The sequence below is a fragment of the Ailuropoda melanoleuca genome, chromosome 1 (assembly GCF_002007445.2).
Source record: "Ailuropoda melanoleuca isolate Jingjing chromosome 1, ASM200744v2, whole genome shotgun sequence".
In the NCBI taxonomy this organism is placed as follows: Eukaryota; Metazoa; Chordata; class Mammalia; order Carnivora; family Ursidae; genus Ailuropoda; species Ailuropoda melanoleuca.
Window position 1 is genome coordinate 70358323 of NC_048218.1, and position 16336 is coordinate 70374658.

The 16336-nt window shown below is 53.0% G+C and overlaps 1 protein-coding gene across 1 annotated transcript in view; it reads left to right on the plus strand.

Moving 5' to 3' along the window:
• Positions 1–16336, plus strand: part of XXYLT1 (xyloside xylosyltransferase 1) — a 161441-nt gene that overhangs the window by 12862 nt on the left and 132243 nt on the right. Inside the window, 1 exon segment of the mRNA XM_019801983.2 lies at positions 15881–16028. Within this exon segment, the coding sequence (XP_019657542.2) occupies positions 15881–16028 (148 nt within the window).

Below are 16336 nucleotides of genomic sequence, written 5' to 3' on the forward strand. Positions count from 1 at the left end.
AGTCGTGACCAGAAGGAGAGGGCGCCATCTGGCTGAGTGAGTGCATGGGTCTCTGGCTGGTTGGCAGCGGTCAGACATATCCTGGGCAGTCAGGGCTCCAGAGCAGTAGGAGGGAGCCACCGAGCCCGTGCTGGCCGGGCTGCGTCAGGGCCTGGCTGTCTCTCCCAGCACTCAGCCTTATAGCACTGCCTGGGCTTCTGGTGCCCGCCCCCCCCCAGCCATTTATGCCCCGGGGACTTTGCTCTGTCGCGTCCTGTCCTGGAACACCCACCCCTCCCTTCTCTATCCCTTCACTCTGTGCTCTTCAGCATCAGCTTGCGGTGGATGCCGGCTCTGGGGGGGGAGCCATCCCGGACCGTATTGCTGCCCATCTCTTGGTTAGCCCTTCTCCTCTGCAAGCTCCTGGAGGGCCGGGCTGTGTCATCTGTCGTTCTGTGTTTCCAGAACGTAGTGTAGCCCAGGGCCCCGGGTAGAGTAAGACTCCGCACAAGGTTGTTGAACTGGGGGAGGTGTTGCCAGCACAGGCGGCCATGCAGTGCACATGCGCACCGTGAGGCTGTCTCCCGGGGCTTCGGGAAGTGGGGAGAGGGCCCTGGGCACCCGTGTTCCTCTCCGACATTCCGTGAGCGTGCTCTGACATGGGTAGGATGTGGCTGGCCAACATGTGGAGTCCTTGGCCACCGATGGAGGCCTCTTGATTTAAAGAAGACTTCCTTGTACCTTTTAATGTAGGTTCTCCAGACAGGAAGTCGTCCAACCTAGAGCAGCTGGGAAGATTCAGGTGTGTTTTGGAGACTCTTTTTGGGTTTCAGAACTCTCCCTCTTGTGTTACTAAGAAGAGATGCTGATGTTGGTCTAGGGGAGGTGGCAGGGGCTTGGCTTGTGTGTTTGTCTTACACGGATAGGGCTGCTGTGGCCACCTGATCTGCCCAGAGCCCCCCAGTGCCTGGGGCTGGCACTCACTTTGAGCTGAGGTATGGTGGGCAGAGTCCCACCCAGGTATCATGTTCCTGGCTTCTGGGGCTCACTCTGACCCTGGCTCCACTGACAAGGCCTTTCAGTGTCTCGAGCTTCAGTTTCTCATCTGTAAGTTGGGTAGGGACATTTCAGCCCTGAACAATTTCTGTGGCTCCCTTACTGGCATGTGGAAACTGGGTGCTAGGGAGTGTAGAGGACAAGTCCTTTCTAGACCTTTATTGAATGGCCGGGTAAGAGATTGGGGGTGGGTGGGTCTTAAAGCCATGGTTCACCTCTTTCTGGGGTAGTTCCTGCAATGGCTCTGACCAGGCCTCCTTGCTGACTCGCCCCCCCTCTCTGGGAGATACGATTCAACTGCGGCCTCTGCCCCTGGCTTGGAGTGTGGAGTCATGCAAGCTCTCACAGACGTTTACCATTGACCTTGTCACTGGTGCTAGCAGCCATTGCCACCATGTAAGTGACAGGCACCATGCTACATTCTGCTCTCGCTCTCTGATTTAATCCTCAGAGTGATCAGCCCTCGTGGGGGGTGGGGAGCGTATTCTCCCTCGGGAGGAGGTCTCACAGATGAGGATCCTGAGCCCAGAGCCTGTTTAGTAGCTTGCTCAGAGCCATCCGGCCACAGAGTGGCTGAGCAGTCTTTCTGACTCCTAAGCACTCTGCCCTCATGCCTGTGAGGTCTGGGTCATTCTAGTCTCCACACGGGGAGTGCTGTGAGCGCTGGGATCCAAGAGGGCATGGTGCCCCTGGGCTTGCTGCTCGCTGGGGCCTTACACCCATATCCTCTTCCCCTTGTCAGCAGGGCAGGGGTCGGATAGGGGGCTTGGGAAGAGCCGGGGGACCTCAGAGCCTGCAGGGGCAGATCTCCTTCCTCCTCCAGGTTCTGCCCCATAGAACCAGCTGGGAGCCTCTGTGAGCGCGTGGGTCTCTGAGGACCGTGCTGTTCGGAACCCCATCTTCCTGTTTTGGCAGCAAGTCAGAGGAGTTAGCACCGGAGAGAAGTGGAAAGGTTGTGTAGTCCTGTCCCTTTATCTTACCTGTGAGGAAACTGGGGCCCAGAGAGGCCAAGCGACTTGCTCAAGGCCACTCAGCTAGGGCAATGGACAAAGGGCCTGGGAGCCAGGTCTCCCACCCCTGCTGTCTCCCTGCCTGCTTTCCCTTCCGTGTGTTTCCGAAGCCAGTTCTGGACTGTGCTGGTCTTTGTGTGCTTGTTTGTCTTCTGTTTTTGTTCTTAGCCTCACCCGCCTGTGACTGCCCTGCACACGCCTGCATTTGTTTACCCTCAATGTGTTCGCTTCACACCCAACTGAGCAGCTGCTCACAGTGGAGCAGAGCCGGCCTCCTCTGGTGCGGGCCCCAGAGCCGGGGTGGTGGTAGAGGGAGCCCCCTGCTGTCCCCTGCCCCGGTCTGCACCCCATCAACCGCAGTCCAGCGGTGTCTATCAGAAGGATCTCTGGGTGTCAGGGCGTGGGCTCTCCATTATGTGAGCCAAGCTCCACCATACACACGCACGCGCGCGCGCACACACACACACACACACACACACACACACACACACACACAGTAGGTGCTCAGGGTACTTCGTGTTCTGCTGCTTTGCTGCCCAGCTTAACTTTAAGGGGCAGCTCGAGCCCCCTCCCCGGAGAGCCCACTCTCTCTGAAGGCCTGTTGCCTTTATTGGCTTTCTGATGCCTCTGTCTGCAGTGCTGGCGGAGCTGCCGTATGGGGGGCCCCTCAAGGGTACAGTCTATGTCTGATCTCCCTGCTGGTGAGCCGAGTGTGGGGGTGGGCGTGTGTTTCTTCGGTGAGTATGGTGCTGACTATGGACGGGTCTGCCTCAGCCCTCGAGGAGGTCATTGTTTGCCGTCTCTGAACTCCTTCCTTATCTGCAGAGGGGGCACAGTAGCATCACCTGCCTCAAAACGTTGTTGTGGGGAGGAAGTGAAACGAGTTACTGTTCCTCAGAGTCCTGTTCATGCCTGGCACATACTAGATGTCTGCTCTGGACCTTGGGCGTGGCTGCCCTATTCCCCATGAAGGCTGTCCGGGTGTGTGTCCTGCCCCCCAGCAGCCTGGAATACCATCTCCTGGGCCTGCCCTGCTGGTCTGCACCTGCTCGTCTGGGGTCACAGGTCAGATCCTGGTATAGGTAGCCACACTCAGGTTGGCTGTATGCATGCTCAGGTTTGTCTTATAAAAGGGCAAGTTGGGCACAGAGATCCCCTGGCCCCCATACCTTATTATATCCTGTGTACATGCCAGGTAGGAGCGATGGTGACTGAGCCCAGTGGGGTTAGGCCCTGTGGTCCCCAGTTTCCTCCCAGTGGAAAAAGAACAAGCTTTCAGCGCAAGAGAACGGCTCCTGGGGAGGGGTCAGTGACTTGCAAATACCCCAGTAGGGAAGTGGGCCTGGGCCCTCTGATCAATATTCAGCTGCTGACTACCTGCTCTAAGGTACATTTAACCTGTGGTCAGAATAGTAGAGTTTAACCCAGATAAGGTCAGAGCAACCTTTGGTCCTGGGTCCCTGGGGACAGCGCAGCGGAGCACTGGCAAGCTGCTGCTGACATCTGAGTCAGAGCCAGAATCTCGGGTCCCTGACTGCCCACTCAGGGGCCGGCTGGGGCAGGTGGCTACCCTCTGGGAGCAGAGCCACACAGTGGCCAGGCTCAGGGGCACTGGTCACCCTGCGGTCCCCATGGAGTCTGTGCACTGTGAGCTGATGGCAGGCACCACTGGGGCTTGGCTGAGAGCATCATTTTTAAGTGTTCCAGTCTAGAACTCAGCTTAGCTAGTGACTCCCTTCTTCAGCGCAGAGCAAACAGCTAAAGAGTTTAATTGAGGTTAGTGAACAGTGTTTGCAGAGGATGTTAAGATGTTTATGGAGGTTGATTCCATTTACTCGTCTGTTCTTCAGACTCACGGAGCAGCTTTTGCTTTGATCAGAAACGTGTGCAACTGAAGGTAGGTACTAATCCGGCTTGCTCCAAGGGCTGCTAGGCTGTGAGGACAAATGTAAAAGGAGAACATTTCTTTTTACTTAAAGCAAAAGTTCTGTCTCAAGCAGCTGGCCCCGGGAGATGAAATAGGACCCTGCTGCTTAACCTCTTGGTTTCTGGAGCTACCGACCCCCGAGCCCTTTTCTGTGACATGTGCAGCATCTGGAATGGATTTGTGGAAATCTTTGAGGTGTTTGTTCTAGCCTGGAAATATGGAAGGGGATTCTCACTGCCCCATGGGAGCATCCCATTCTGAGGAATCCGCCTAGTCCCTGGGCTGTGGGGTGAGAGAGAGAGAGTGGGCAGGTGGCAGCAGGGAGTGGAGCACCGGAGAGCCCGTCCACACCTGCCTCTGGGAGAGTGTAACACTGTGCAATGAGCATCCAGTCCTAAAGAGCCATCGGCACTCTTGCGTGTTGCCTTTGAGCCTTGCCCACCCGCAGGCATACTTTGGGTGCCGTGAGGGCATTTGGTTGTGTGTTTCCTGCAAGACCCACACGTGGGGTTGCAGCTTGGGGACATTTTCCCATCTTTCTGTCTTGTCTTGTGCTTATTGTTTGAACGGTTGTATTGTCAGTTACTGTCCTATTTCTTTTGTAAGCTGTCCTGGGAATTTCTGATTTTTCATCCTCTAAATAAGCCACAGAGAACATCTGTGTGTGTGTGTTTTCCTTCTTTTGAATTGTTCCCTGAGCTCTTCCCTACTTTTCATAAGGAACTTGTCACTGTTGGAAGTGGTCCTGTGCCCATAAATTGTATCTGAAAATCAGGACCCAGCAGTAACAGTCCTCAGTGCCCACTGTCTTGGCTTTCTATTATACAGTTTTCCAGCTAATTTACTTTGCACAACCCTGCTTTTTCTCTTCTTAGAATTCTATGTTTTTAGAATTTTATTTTATTTATTTCTAAGTGTTTTATTTATTTATTTGAGAGAGAGCATGAGCAGGGGGTAGGGGCAGAGGGAGAGGGAGAAGCAGGCTTCCTGCTGAGCAGGGAGCCCGATGTGGGACTCGATCCCAGGATCATGACCTGAGCCGAAGGCAGACACTTAACTGACTGAACCACCCAGGTGCCCCAGTATTTTATTTTTTTTATGTTAAAAATTTAAGTTATGAAACACCAAAATAAAGAAAAATCCAGAGAAAATGTAATGGATTATGCTCTTACTGTGTAGGTTGGGTAGATGTTAGCACCTAAGATTTTTCTGTATTTGTTTCAGATTCTTTTTCTTAAAGAAACAAGATATTATAGATCTAGCCTCAAGCCCACTCCTACTTCTTCCCTGTCCTTCCCCTCCCGAGGTGTTCATTATCACACACAAGAAGGGGGTGAGCTTTGTGGAATTTGTGTTTTTGTACTTTTATGACATATATATGTGCCCACAAAAATGTATATGTGCATTTTTTATTGCTTTCTGTATTTTAATCAGTTATATTAAAGATTTTATTTATTTATTTTAGAGAGAGAGACTGAGCATGTTTGCATGAGCAGGGGGAGGGCAGAAGGAGAGAGAGAGAGAGAGAGAATCTCTAGCAGACTCTGCCCTGAGCATGGAGCCCGATGTGGGGCTCAATCCCACGACCCTGAGATCATGACCTGTGCTGAAACCAAGAGTCGGACACTTAACCGACTGAGCCACCCAGGCGCCCTTTAAACAGTCATAAAAATACTCTCATTATATATATATTCTCTTGATACTTCTTTTTTTCATGCAACCTATGGTTTGGGGATGTATCCAAGTTGATATGTGGGTCCTGTTCGTTCGCTTTCACTGCTGTGTAGGATTTCATTATGGGTAGACCTGTTTATCCATTTTCCCACTAGAGGTGGCTGGGTTGTTCCCTTTCTGTCACGCAAACATTGCTGCAGTGAGCATTAGGTATGTGTTTGCATACACACAAGTGCTTGGCTTCCTCCAGAGCCCACACCTGGCCAGGCATTTCCCAGCCCAGGAGTCTGGGCATCTGTCTGAAGTGCCGTAAGCTCTTGTCCAGGGCGGCGCTCCTGCCGCCCACTCCCCGCCCTCCCAAGCACTTGGTGTGCAGGCTCCCACTTCTTGGGGTGGGTCCTCCTGCCTTTGGGTCAGGAGGTGGAAACCTGGAGGCCACGTGGGGAATAGGATAGGAGGGAAACTTCCAGGGCAACCTTGAGTGACCTCTGCACCATCCCACGCGTTCTGGTCACGTCGAGACTTGGACCAGTCTTCCCCAGTGTTTCAGAATCTCTGGAGCTGAGAGCAGAGAGGAGGGTGCCTCCAGCTAGAGGTGGACTGGCCTTTCCCCGAGTCTCGCTTCCACTGCCACAGAGCTCTCTGAGAAGGCACAGGCCTGGCTTTGGGGCAGTGACTTGCCATGTAACTTGAGGAGAGCCCTTTCCCCCTCACTGGGCCTCAGTTTCCCTGTCTGAAATGGGAGGGTTGGACCAGTGACCCGTGTGAGCTCTTGGCTCCATGTGTATTGCCTATCCACTTGTACTTTTATGATTAGCAAAGTCCATGTTCCTGGGCATGGGCTGCGAGGCGTGAGCCTTGGGCAGCTGTTGGGTCTGAGTGGGGGTGGGGGGGGGCTGCCTGCAGGGAGGCAGTGGCCTGGTACTCCCTGATGACCGGTCTCTTCCCTGTGGTATGAATCCATCTCCTCCGTGAAGTGGTCTGTGTTCTCACACAGTTTCAGGGAAGATCCTTGGATCCCAGGGGCTTAGGGCCAAAACAGAGGAATGCCGACAGAGGGGAAGCCAAAGGCTGCAGCTGGTCCTTGGGGAACACTTAGGAAAGCCAGAACAAAGGAGCACTGCTTTCTTTGCAATGAGCATGTTTAAAACAAGGTCCATGTAGACTGAGCCATACTTACCTGTGTGTCTAATAGGTGCCAGCACTACCCCAGGACATTGATATGTGCTGGGTGTATCAATGAACAAAAGAGGCGAAACAGGTCAAATATCCTGCCTTTTTGGAGCTTACGTTCTGGCAGGAAGAGAAGTAAATGAGCTAATAACATTTCTGCTTTGCTGCCTGGGACACCATGAAGTAGGGCCTCGAAAAGGCTAGGTTTCATTTCATCTCCTTGTTCCATGATAAGCAAATGAGGAAGTTGTGCAGTGTCCTAGGAGGTAAATGACACAGTATGTTAGCAGGGTGAGAGGCCTCGGGAGTGTGGGGCAGTCGTGATGGCTAATTGATAGGCAGGGACACTGTCACTAAGGAGGTGGCTTTTGAGCAGGGTCCTGAGGAGTGGAGTTGGCCATGCAGCCATGAGGAAGAGTGCAGGCCAGGGTGGGAGGTTGCCTGGCGTGTGCGGGGAGCAGCAAGGCCTTGCATCTGGTGGTGTGGGAGTGGCCGGGGAGGCCCTGCAGGAGGCCCGCGGACCCAGGGCCGTGCAGACCGAGGCACCGCCCCGTGCCTGTGAGGACTCTGGCTTTGACTGGTGATGGGAGGAGCTGCGGCTGGGTTTTGAGTGGAGAAGGGCCACTCTGGCGGCTGTGTGGAGGACAGAATGAGGGTGAGGCCTGTTAGGAGGCCAATGTCCTGGCCCAGAGGAGAGAGGAAGCTGTGGGGTGGGGAGGAGCGCGGGATTTGGGACCCTTCAGGAGAAGGGTGCTTACTGGGTTAGGAACACGATGAGGCTTTCTACACTAGATTTCCTTCACACCCAGACTTTTGGCCTCTGGAGGGCTGGAAACATGTCACCCCCCAGTTAGTGGGGCCTCTGCCCTCAGTGAGGGAATAAAAGAAGAAGAAGAAAGGTGGGTGAGGGCCGTCCCCAGGGACTGGCAGCTGGCTCGCATCCTAGAATCAAAAAGGCCCGGGCTCAGATCTGGGCCTCGGCCATCCAGCGGGTCACCTTGGACAGTAAACATCCCTTTTACGAAGGGCGCAGACATGGCGAGGGTTGGATGAGCTCATGTTTGTCCACGTGGCTGCCTGACACATGTTCGTCTCATTTCCTTGTGGTGCGGTGATACGCAGTCGCCAGCCTGGCTGGTGGGGGAGAGGAGTGTGGTGTCCTGACCTTTGGGGGTACTCTGGGCGTGAGGTTACGGGAGGGTTTGCCGGAGACCCGGCTCTGACGCCCGCCGGGGTTGACCTTGGGGGAGGCCGCCACTCCCGCTGCGGACACCCCCTGGCTCTCAGTGCTGTGCTCACCATTTTAAACACATCACCTCACCCGCAAAAAGAGGTGATGGACACGAACAATGTCTCCCGTGTCGGGTCGTTTGAATGTTTCCTTCACGGTTTTTGCCCAAATCCCATAACTGCCTGCAGCATTACCTACTTAATGTGTATTTTAAACTGACTCTTCTTCTTCTTTAAATCTTTTTCCTTAATTTTTCCTTAGGTACTAGTTGTGAAATCATAGTTCTGAAGTGTTTTTGCTAATTTTCTCATATTTTACATATCAAAATCAGTCCATGAGTATTAAAGTGGTTGGTCTGTGTGCCTCTTAGAATTTTCTTTTGTACCCTGCCCCCCTCCCCCATGGGTGTGTGCCGCATCTTGGGGAGCACTGGAACCTAGGAGAGCCGGCAAGTGGTGGAGGCTGTCCTGTGTCCTGGAGTCTGACTGGTCTGAGCTCAGAGGGTACCGTGGCTCCTTGCTTGGGCTCCAGCTGTATCCCAGTTCCAGAGAGCCAGCAGGGGAGTGTGGACCTCGGGGAGGGGGGCAGAGGGGGTAGTAAGCGTGGGGCAGGCCCCCCACCTGAGGCTACTTCCTGCCTGCCAGGTTGAAGCTGGAACCGGCTAAGTGCATGCCTTTGGGTGTCACTCCTGGTGGAACTGCAATGTTCTTTGGGAGGTCATAGGTCATGGGAGATTACAACAGGTCAGGGAGGCTGGTCAAGAAGACCTGCCAGGTCTACAGTCCGTGGACTTGTGGGTGAGTGGAGAGACCAGACAGCTCCTCCTGAGGTTTCCCAGGACAATCCTGCTGCTGTCGTTCTCTCTCTGACCTTCTAGGTCTTCCATCCTTCCGCCGTGTTCCTTCTGTCTCATGCCTTCTCTTACCTTTTGAGGTGGAAAACATTATATTGTAGAAAATTGGCTTGTACCGTCAGGAAGTTTAGCATTATATGTAAAAAACCAAACCGCATCATTTGTAAAGAGGTGAATTAAGGAACGATTGTAACTGTTGTGTAAGGATTGTTTTAAAGAGCTCACTAGATGTGTTCTTTAGTGAGTGCCGGAAAAGGTGGGGAGTGACTGAGGCACTGGTGTTTAAGAATGACTGCTCAGGGCTGAGAGGAGGCGCTGGAGCCCAGAGACCAGGGCCGCAGGCGGTGGGTGAGTGACACGTGAGAAGAGCCATGGGGCTGGGGCGGTTGGCTGCACCGTGCTGCAGAATTATGGATTTCTGCTTATGGTGCCCCTCAGCTGTGTCAAGGATATCTGGAAGGCCATGAAGCCACAGTCTGATGTCACTGTTAGCTGGTCATGAACACTTCCTGAGTCCAGGAGAAAACAATGACCTTTCTGTCCCCCCCCCCATTTTTCTTTTGGAGTCGCCTTATGGTTCATTCATAGTCAGCCTTGAAGGAGCGTCTGGGCCACTCCCTCTGTCTCTCTCCACCCCTCTCCATGTGTTCCTCTTTTCTCAGCTCCTTCTTTGCCTTCCAAGGACGCGGCTCTGTCCCAGTGGTTTGCCGCAGTCCCCCGGGGTCATCCTGGAAATTCCCTGGGAGGGCCTGGGTGTTTGAAGGTCTGCAGAGCAGAGCACGGACAAGACACACCAGCCTTTTCCTGGCTCTTGTCATGTACACAGCCTCTCTATGTTGCTGTGCTGGTCAGGTCTTCATCACATTACCTGCTTGCCGGAGAGAACCTCTTACCACTGGACGTGGGGTGCGCAACACGGGGCGAGAGGTGAGAAATGTGAGTGCAGCCACACTGGGCACACAGGGCACTGTGTCCAGTTCCTCAGCCTGGATTCTTCTCTCCTCCCATCATGGTGGCCTGTTCTAACTTGGGGCCGATGCTCGATTCCTCTGTTAGAGGCTTCTAGTCAACAGAGAATCGAGGTTCGAAAGGGGGTAGGGGTTTACCTTTGCCATTTATCCTCTCTCCATTCCAGGCAAGAAGATAAAAGGTGGTGAAAACATGGGTGGGGAGAGATGGAGGAGCTGGAGAGAATGATCTGGCACACGTGTGAGATCGTATAGCCCTCTCCGCTCCACCCCACCGGGGCGCATACCCACTGCGGACCCTCCAGCTGCTCCTCGGGCGAGGGGCTTCTGGACCTTTTGCCACCTTGGTCTTCTGCTTTGGCCTTGCCGTGGAAGTTTGCCCACAGCCTTCCTGCAGTGTGATTTCCAGAGCTGAACCCTACCAGGACCCTGAGGCCATCTGACTGGCACTGAGTCCAGTGGGGCACTTGGAGTGTCTGAGGACCATCTGCAGTACAATCACTTGGGGGTGGTTTCTGAACGAAGATTCCTGAGCCCGCCTGCAAACTGACTCATGATGTCTGGGGTGAGGACCCAGGAATCTGCATTTTTGTAGGACTCCCCAGCGACAGCCTTTGCACTCTGGAGTTGGAGACCCTCAGATCCTGACTCCGCTCCTGACTGTGGCTGCAGTTTGCTGGTTGATGTGGTTCGGTCCTCAGTCACACACCCACCCCCCCCCATGCAGGCGGCCTTTTCCATAGCTACTGGGCCTGTCTGTCTGTCTTAATGTCCTCCCTACACTGGCCAGATGGAGGTATGGGAGAAATGGAATCTGCTGGAATGTTGGGAATCTTGTAGGAGTCTCAGAACATTAACTGCAGATCTGGTTATCTGGAAGCTTCTGACAGCGCAGTAAGTGGGAAGTGGAGAGGAGAGTGGGGAGGGAATAAGACTAGATGTTTTGTAGCAACTGGACACCTTGTAGTGAGGACGGCGTTAGCTCTTGAGCTGTTAGTAAAGCGGGTCACGAGCGTGGATGTTGGAAATTCTTTGGAAATCAGACGGGCAGGCTTCTTTTTTCCTCTTCAGCTGTTTTGTGCTTCTGCCTGGCGAAAGTAATTCCATCTAGGACATCTTGCAGAAGTGACGGAAGTCACATTAGGGAGGAACCGAAACAGGGTACCCACAGCACTAGGGGGTGAGTTTGCCTCATGGACACTGGTGGACACTGGTGCTGGCGGTGGCTTGAGTCCTGACGCAGCTGCAGAGGCCTTCCTGCCCAGTGCTCCAGGCCGCCCCTCGGGGCAAGTGGACACACACGTTTGCTGTTCCTGTAGTACGTAGATTCCAGCCTGTGGCAGGTGTACCACGAATGTTAGCTTTGTGCTGTCGTTCCGCTCTCCAGCAGCAGTTCTGGGGACAGCCTCTAGCTGAGCATGGGGTGGCGATGTCGCCATCCTGTCCATGGCTGGACTAGTTGCTCTTCTTTAAGCAGACCTTACCTTGGTGTTTCTTGGAAACCTGGCATCTGTGTGCAGAGCCAGCCCGTCACCTTGTTTCTTGGCTCCCAGATCATGGTGTGGCCTGACTCCCAGTGGGGCATGCCAAATGATCAGTGAGTTTCCTCCACCAAGTTGAGCTGAGGCTTGGCATTGCTTTATGTCCTCAGTGAACGTTGAGGGTTGCTGGGGCCTGGCTCTGCCGTTCTGGTTGCTTTAGTCTCCTCATATTGGAAGTGTCTAGAGTGTGCTGTGCATGGTGGCTGTGAGGCAAGCTTCCCCTGTCCCCGCATCCTGAGTTTGCCCTTTTCAAGAGAGCTGAGTCTTTCCAGAGTCTCTAGTACACAGTGCTCTCTCAATTACATGTCTTATTTGAACCACGAAGTACAGCTTGAGAACACCTTAGCCTGGAACAACCTCAGTCATTACTGAATTTAAGTGCTTCTAGAAGTCACTTGACAGAATTAATTAAAAATAAAAGGATACTGTATGGTGATTAACACAATATAATAAAATAAAATTAAAAAAAAATAAATAAATAAAAGGAGACAGAGGAATTTAACACAGATTTAGTCATCATTCCTGGTGTTTTGATTTCATAATTACCAGTGTGGAATATTGATATAAGTGAGCCTTTAAAGATCACTAATAAAAGGAAGATAGTAAGTGGCTACAAATATGTAATTATAGGCTGATGAAAAAACCAATGGCTTGATGATATGAACGTGGATTTTCATGTGTTGGGATGCCATTTCCAATGACACCATCCTGCATAAATTCACAAGGAGCTGTATCCAACATCTTACATGGATGACAAGGATGATGTGTTCCAGAAAACGGCTCTGAATGTCTCAACTTGGGTTGATAAAGGCACTAATGTGGAGAACGCACATGAACGCACAAGTTCAAAAAGAAATCATTTTGTAAGCTGGGTGTGGGAAAAATAGTACTTTAATAGGATTACAATTTTAAGTACTTATATATAAATAAATTTATAAAAGTTACAGATAGCGATTTGAATTTTTAATCTAAGCCCCCCCAAAATTGTATAGTTAAGTTGGTGCAAACCAAAGCATTGTTTTAGGTCTTCTCATTGGCCAGTTGCCTTCAATATGGGAGTCCCTTTACATTCCTCCTGGTTTTCTAGGTTATATGGTAATTCTTCCTGCAGCCCCTGAGGTTGGGGATTTGAAGTGGGGGAGGAATAGTGGGAGGGGTGACCTTTTCTCTAACCCCCCCCCCACTTTGCACCTTCCATCTTTCTTGCCTCACTGCTGCCTGCTGGGCACCAGACCCTGAGTTGGACTGGTGTGACCGACTCCGACTCTGCCCTTGGAAGGTCACAGTTTGCAAAGCGGTTGTAGACATTGGGAGGCCTGGGCGTTTTGATTCACACTTGCAGTGTCTGTGGTTTGCTTCCTGCTATGTGTCCACGGAACATATTAATTTATCTTTAAGTAGATTTATTAAATGAAATATTCATTGGAGCGGGTGCTTCAGTGTGCAGCATTTGGAACGATGTACTGAGTACAGTTTGTCCTCATAAATCTATTAATGCTGATAGGATGTAATTGTCTCCCGTGAAGCCGTGGGGTGAGATGGGGGCCCAGGCAGGGGAATAAGCTGGCTGCTGAAAGTGGGCTCCCTCAGCCCTGCTTCGGCAGGCTCTGTTCTGAGTGTGTCCGTGTGTGTGTGTTTGGTTGTACGTATCCATTCTCTGTCTTCCTTTTTAATGAATACAGAGGCTTCCATTTCTGGGAGAGCCCTCTTGTCAGCTTCTAGCTCCTTGTCAAATTCCTACTTCCAGTTTGGAGGTGTAATGAGGCTCAGAGGGAGAAGCTGGCTTATGAGTGAAGACTGATCTGCGAGGAGAGGGGATTCAGGGGACCGAGGACGGGGACGGGGGCAGAATGCTAATACTTAGGAATAAGCACCATGAGGCAGCCCCTGAACTAGGTGCTTTCTCTGCGTGTCCCACGTGGTCCGAAAAGCCACCATGGGAGGTGGGTCTTCTCATTCCTGTTTTTGAGGCTCAGGCTGGTTTAGTAACTTCATTACTAAGTTAGGAAGTACATTTAGTTCAACAGACCTCTGTGGTGGCCTGTCCTGTGGCCAGGGGCTGGGCACGGGGCACGGAGCAGCCACGGCTTCTGGCCTCAGTCAGTGCCTCATGTAGCAGATATAGAAACAGACTTGTAGAGAAGTCAGACAGGGAAGCGGAGCCTCCCTCTGTGTGATGGAGGGTGCCGAGGAGGACGTGAGGAATTGTGGGAGCCAAGGCCAGAGCCAGTGTTGGCGGAGACTGGCTAGGAGTTCACCAGACACATGGGGGGGGGCTGGGAGGGGTTCCCCATGATGCAAAGAGCTGGTACAAATATACAAGGATATAGGACAGGGCGGGGATGGCCTGGCTCAGTTCTGCCCAATCCCCAGAGGTGGGAAGGCGCGAGGGTGCGAGGGATAGGCGGTCACTAGTGCCGGGTCTCTGAAGCCTTCCTGGGGAGTTTGGACTGTGACTGATGGCAGTGAGCCATTGGAGGTTTTGAAGCCAAGCAGAGGGAGAAGGGAGTTTGGGTATTTGGACAGTTATTTGAGAGGCACAACAGAGACTGGTTTGGAGGGGACAGGGCAGGAGGTGGGAAACCAGGGTTTGTGGTGCTTGCACAGCCAGGAAGTCACCGCGGTGGGGTGCGGGGAGCATGGGGGTGTGTAGGAGGTGAAAGGCAGAATTTGTCATCTGTATTGGGGAATAGCAGAACTGGTTGAGAAGTCATGAAAAAGAAAACAGCAAAAAAAAAAAAAGGAGTCAGGAACAGGATAAAGGAAAATAGCTCATTAGGAGAGAAATGTGGATCAATTTGAAAAAGACAAAGAGTTTCAAGAATGATGATGCTAACGCAATATAAAAGTTTTTCTAAGTGTAATGGTGTTTCCGAAACCTAAGTAGACTTAAAGAGAAAAGCAAACACTTAAGTAAGTGAAGATAAAAATAGGTTCCTGCCAAAAGCAGAACCTAAAGTCAGGAGGAGTGGACGGGGCAGTGGGCCCCCGCTGCAGGGCCCAGAGAGGTGGTTCTTCTAAGCAGCTGATGCCTGAAGGCTCTGGGGGCGCAGGCCGGGTGAAGGAGGCGCTGAGACCGGGGTGCAGAGGGGGCAGAGGTAGATGACAGGGTGGCGCCCACCTGCTTGAGAACCTCGGGGCCCCGGCCACCCGGTCCTTTCTCTTGCGGGCAGAGCCCCAGAGCAGGTAAGCAAGCCAGTCAGGGGGGTCACGGGGCCTCTCCTTTAGCTCTTGGTGTCCTGGAGTCCGTATGGTGATGGCTGACCAGCGTGTGGCAGCCTCGCAGGCTTGTCCTGTCCTGTCGGCTGCCAGGGCAAAAGGGAGGTCAAAGGGGTCACCAGCAGATCTCTTGTGAGGGCTGAGGTTGGAGGAGGAGGAACATCCAGGCTTCCGGCCTGGGCTGTATTTACTGAGTGCCTCTGGTGTGCAGTGGAGTGTTCTAGATGTCAGGGGGCACACGGAGACCTGTGTGAGCAGAGTGCATGGTAATTTGGTAGCTGCATGTGGGATGAATGTACCATCTGGAATAACGTCAGACTAGGAAGACCAGCTCTTTAGGGTCCTGTTAGTACTCTTATCTGTTCTGTTTGCTGCTTGTGCTGATGGGGTTGCTGTTAAGAAAGAGGATGTATTTATAGCTGAAGGACCGTGGGACTTGGAATCTAGAGACCAGGGTTCAAGTTCTGGCCCTGCTACTTAGTAGCTTTGTGACCTTGGGCAAGCATAACCTCTTTGAGCATCTGCTTTCTCATTTGTAATTATAATAATTTGTAATCATAATAGAGCTATACTCGTGATGTCTGCCTCACTAAGTCCTAGGTTGTCACGGGCATCGGTGTGCCTGAAAGCGTTTCACAAATCGCAGAGCTCTGTTCAGTAGCTGCTGACCTTTCTAGATCCTAAGTGTTTTGCAGGAGGTGGTGCTTGGTTATTCCGTCGAGCTCTCCCTCCAGAGTGTCTGGAACCCTCGGGAAACGCTGGTTGAATTGATGGACGAGTCCGCTGCAGCTCTCGGTGTTTTCTGGGGCTGTCTGCTGGGGGTCCTCTGCCTGTCCACACTGTTGGACGGGGAGGTGGAACATCGGACACATGGAGCGGCCACTGGGAGCGGCGATGCCAGGGCCCTCACTAGCCGCCCAGACTCGCAGAGGGTCCTGAATCTCGGGACCAGACGTTTTCACGTGGCTTCCCATTTCCAGGTGGCCCAGCTTGGAGTTCGGAAGCAGAAAGCAGACTGGGGACGGCTCCCCCTCCTCTTCCATTATGCACCCCCCGACAGACATGCCTGCACAACTCTCCCACATGGTGTCCCCGTCCTCACGGCCAAGCCTTTGCTCTGTGCCTGTGGTTCCTCATTGTCTTAGCTCTCGCCTGGGCCGCCTGCTCGTGATCCCTGGAGGGGCAGCGCGTGTGCTGGGTGTCTGAGCGGGCTTGCTCACTCCTGTGGTTTCCTCGTGTCCTCCTGCAGGTGGTCTTCCATGACGTTGGCGTGCTGACGGACAAGCTCTTCCCGGTGGTGGAGGCCATGCAGAAGCACTTCAGTGCTGGCTCAGGGACCTACTACAGCGACTCCATCTTCTTCCTCTCGGTCGCCATGCATCAGATTATGCCCAAAGGTAACCTGGACGCAGGCCAGTAGCCCTGGTGTTGGACTCTCGTGTCTCTTCCCCTGGGTCCAAAGCTGCCGGTGCCCTGAATCTGAGAGAAGAGCTCCACTGAGACACGAGGGAGAGGGCGAGGGGCCAGCCCTTTGTGTAACAGCTCCCTGCACAGAGACTCAAGGGCAGGGCCCTGGGGTGCACAGCTGCTGAGCCCCACTCACGAGGACAGTGGAAGTTGTGCAGTGTGGTATCCCCGGACTCAAGCAGGGCATCTAGGCTCCAGGCCTGACTCAGCTTCTCCATGCAACGCCCCCCCACCCCGG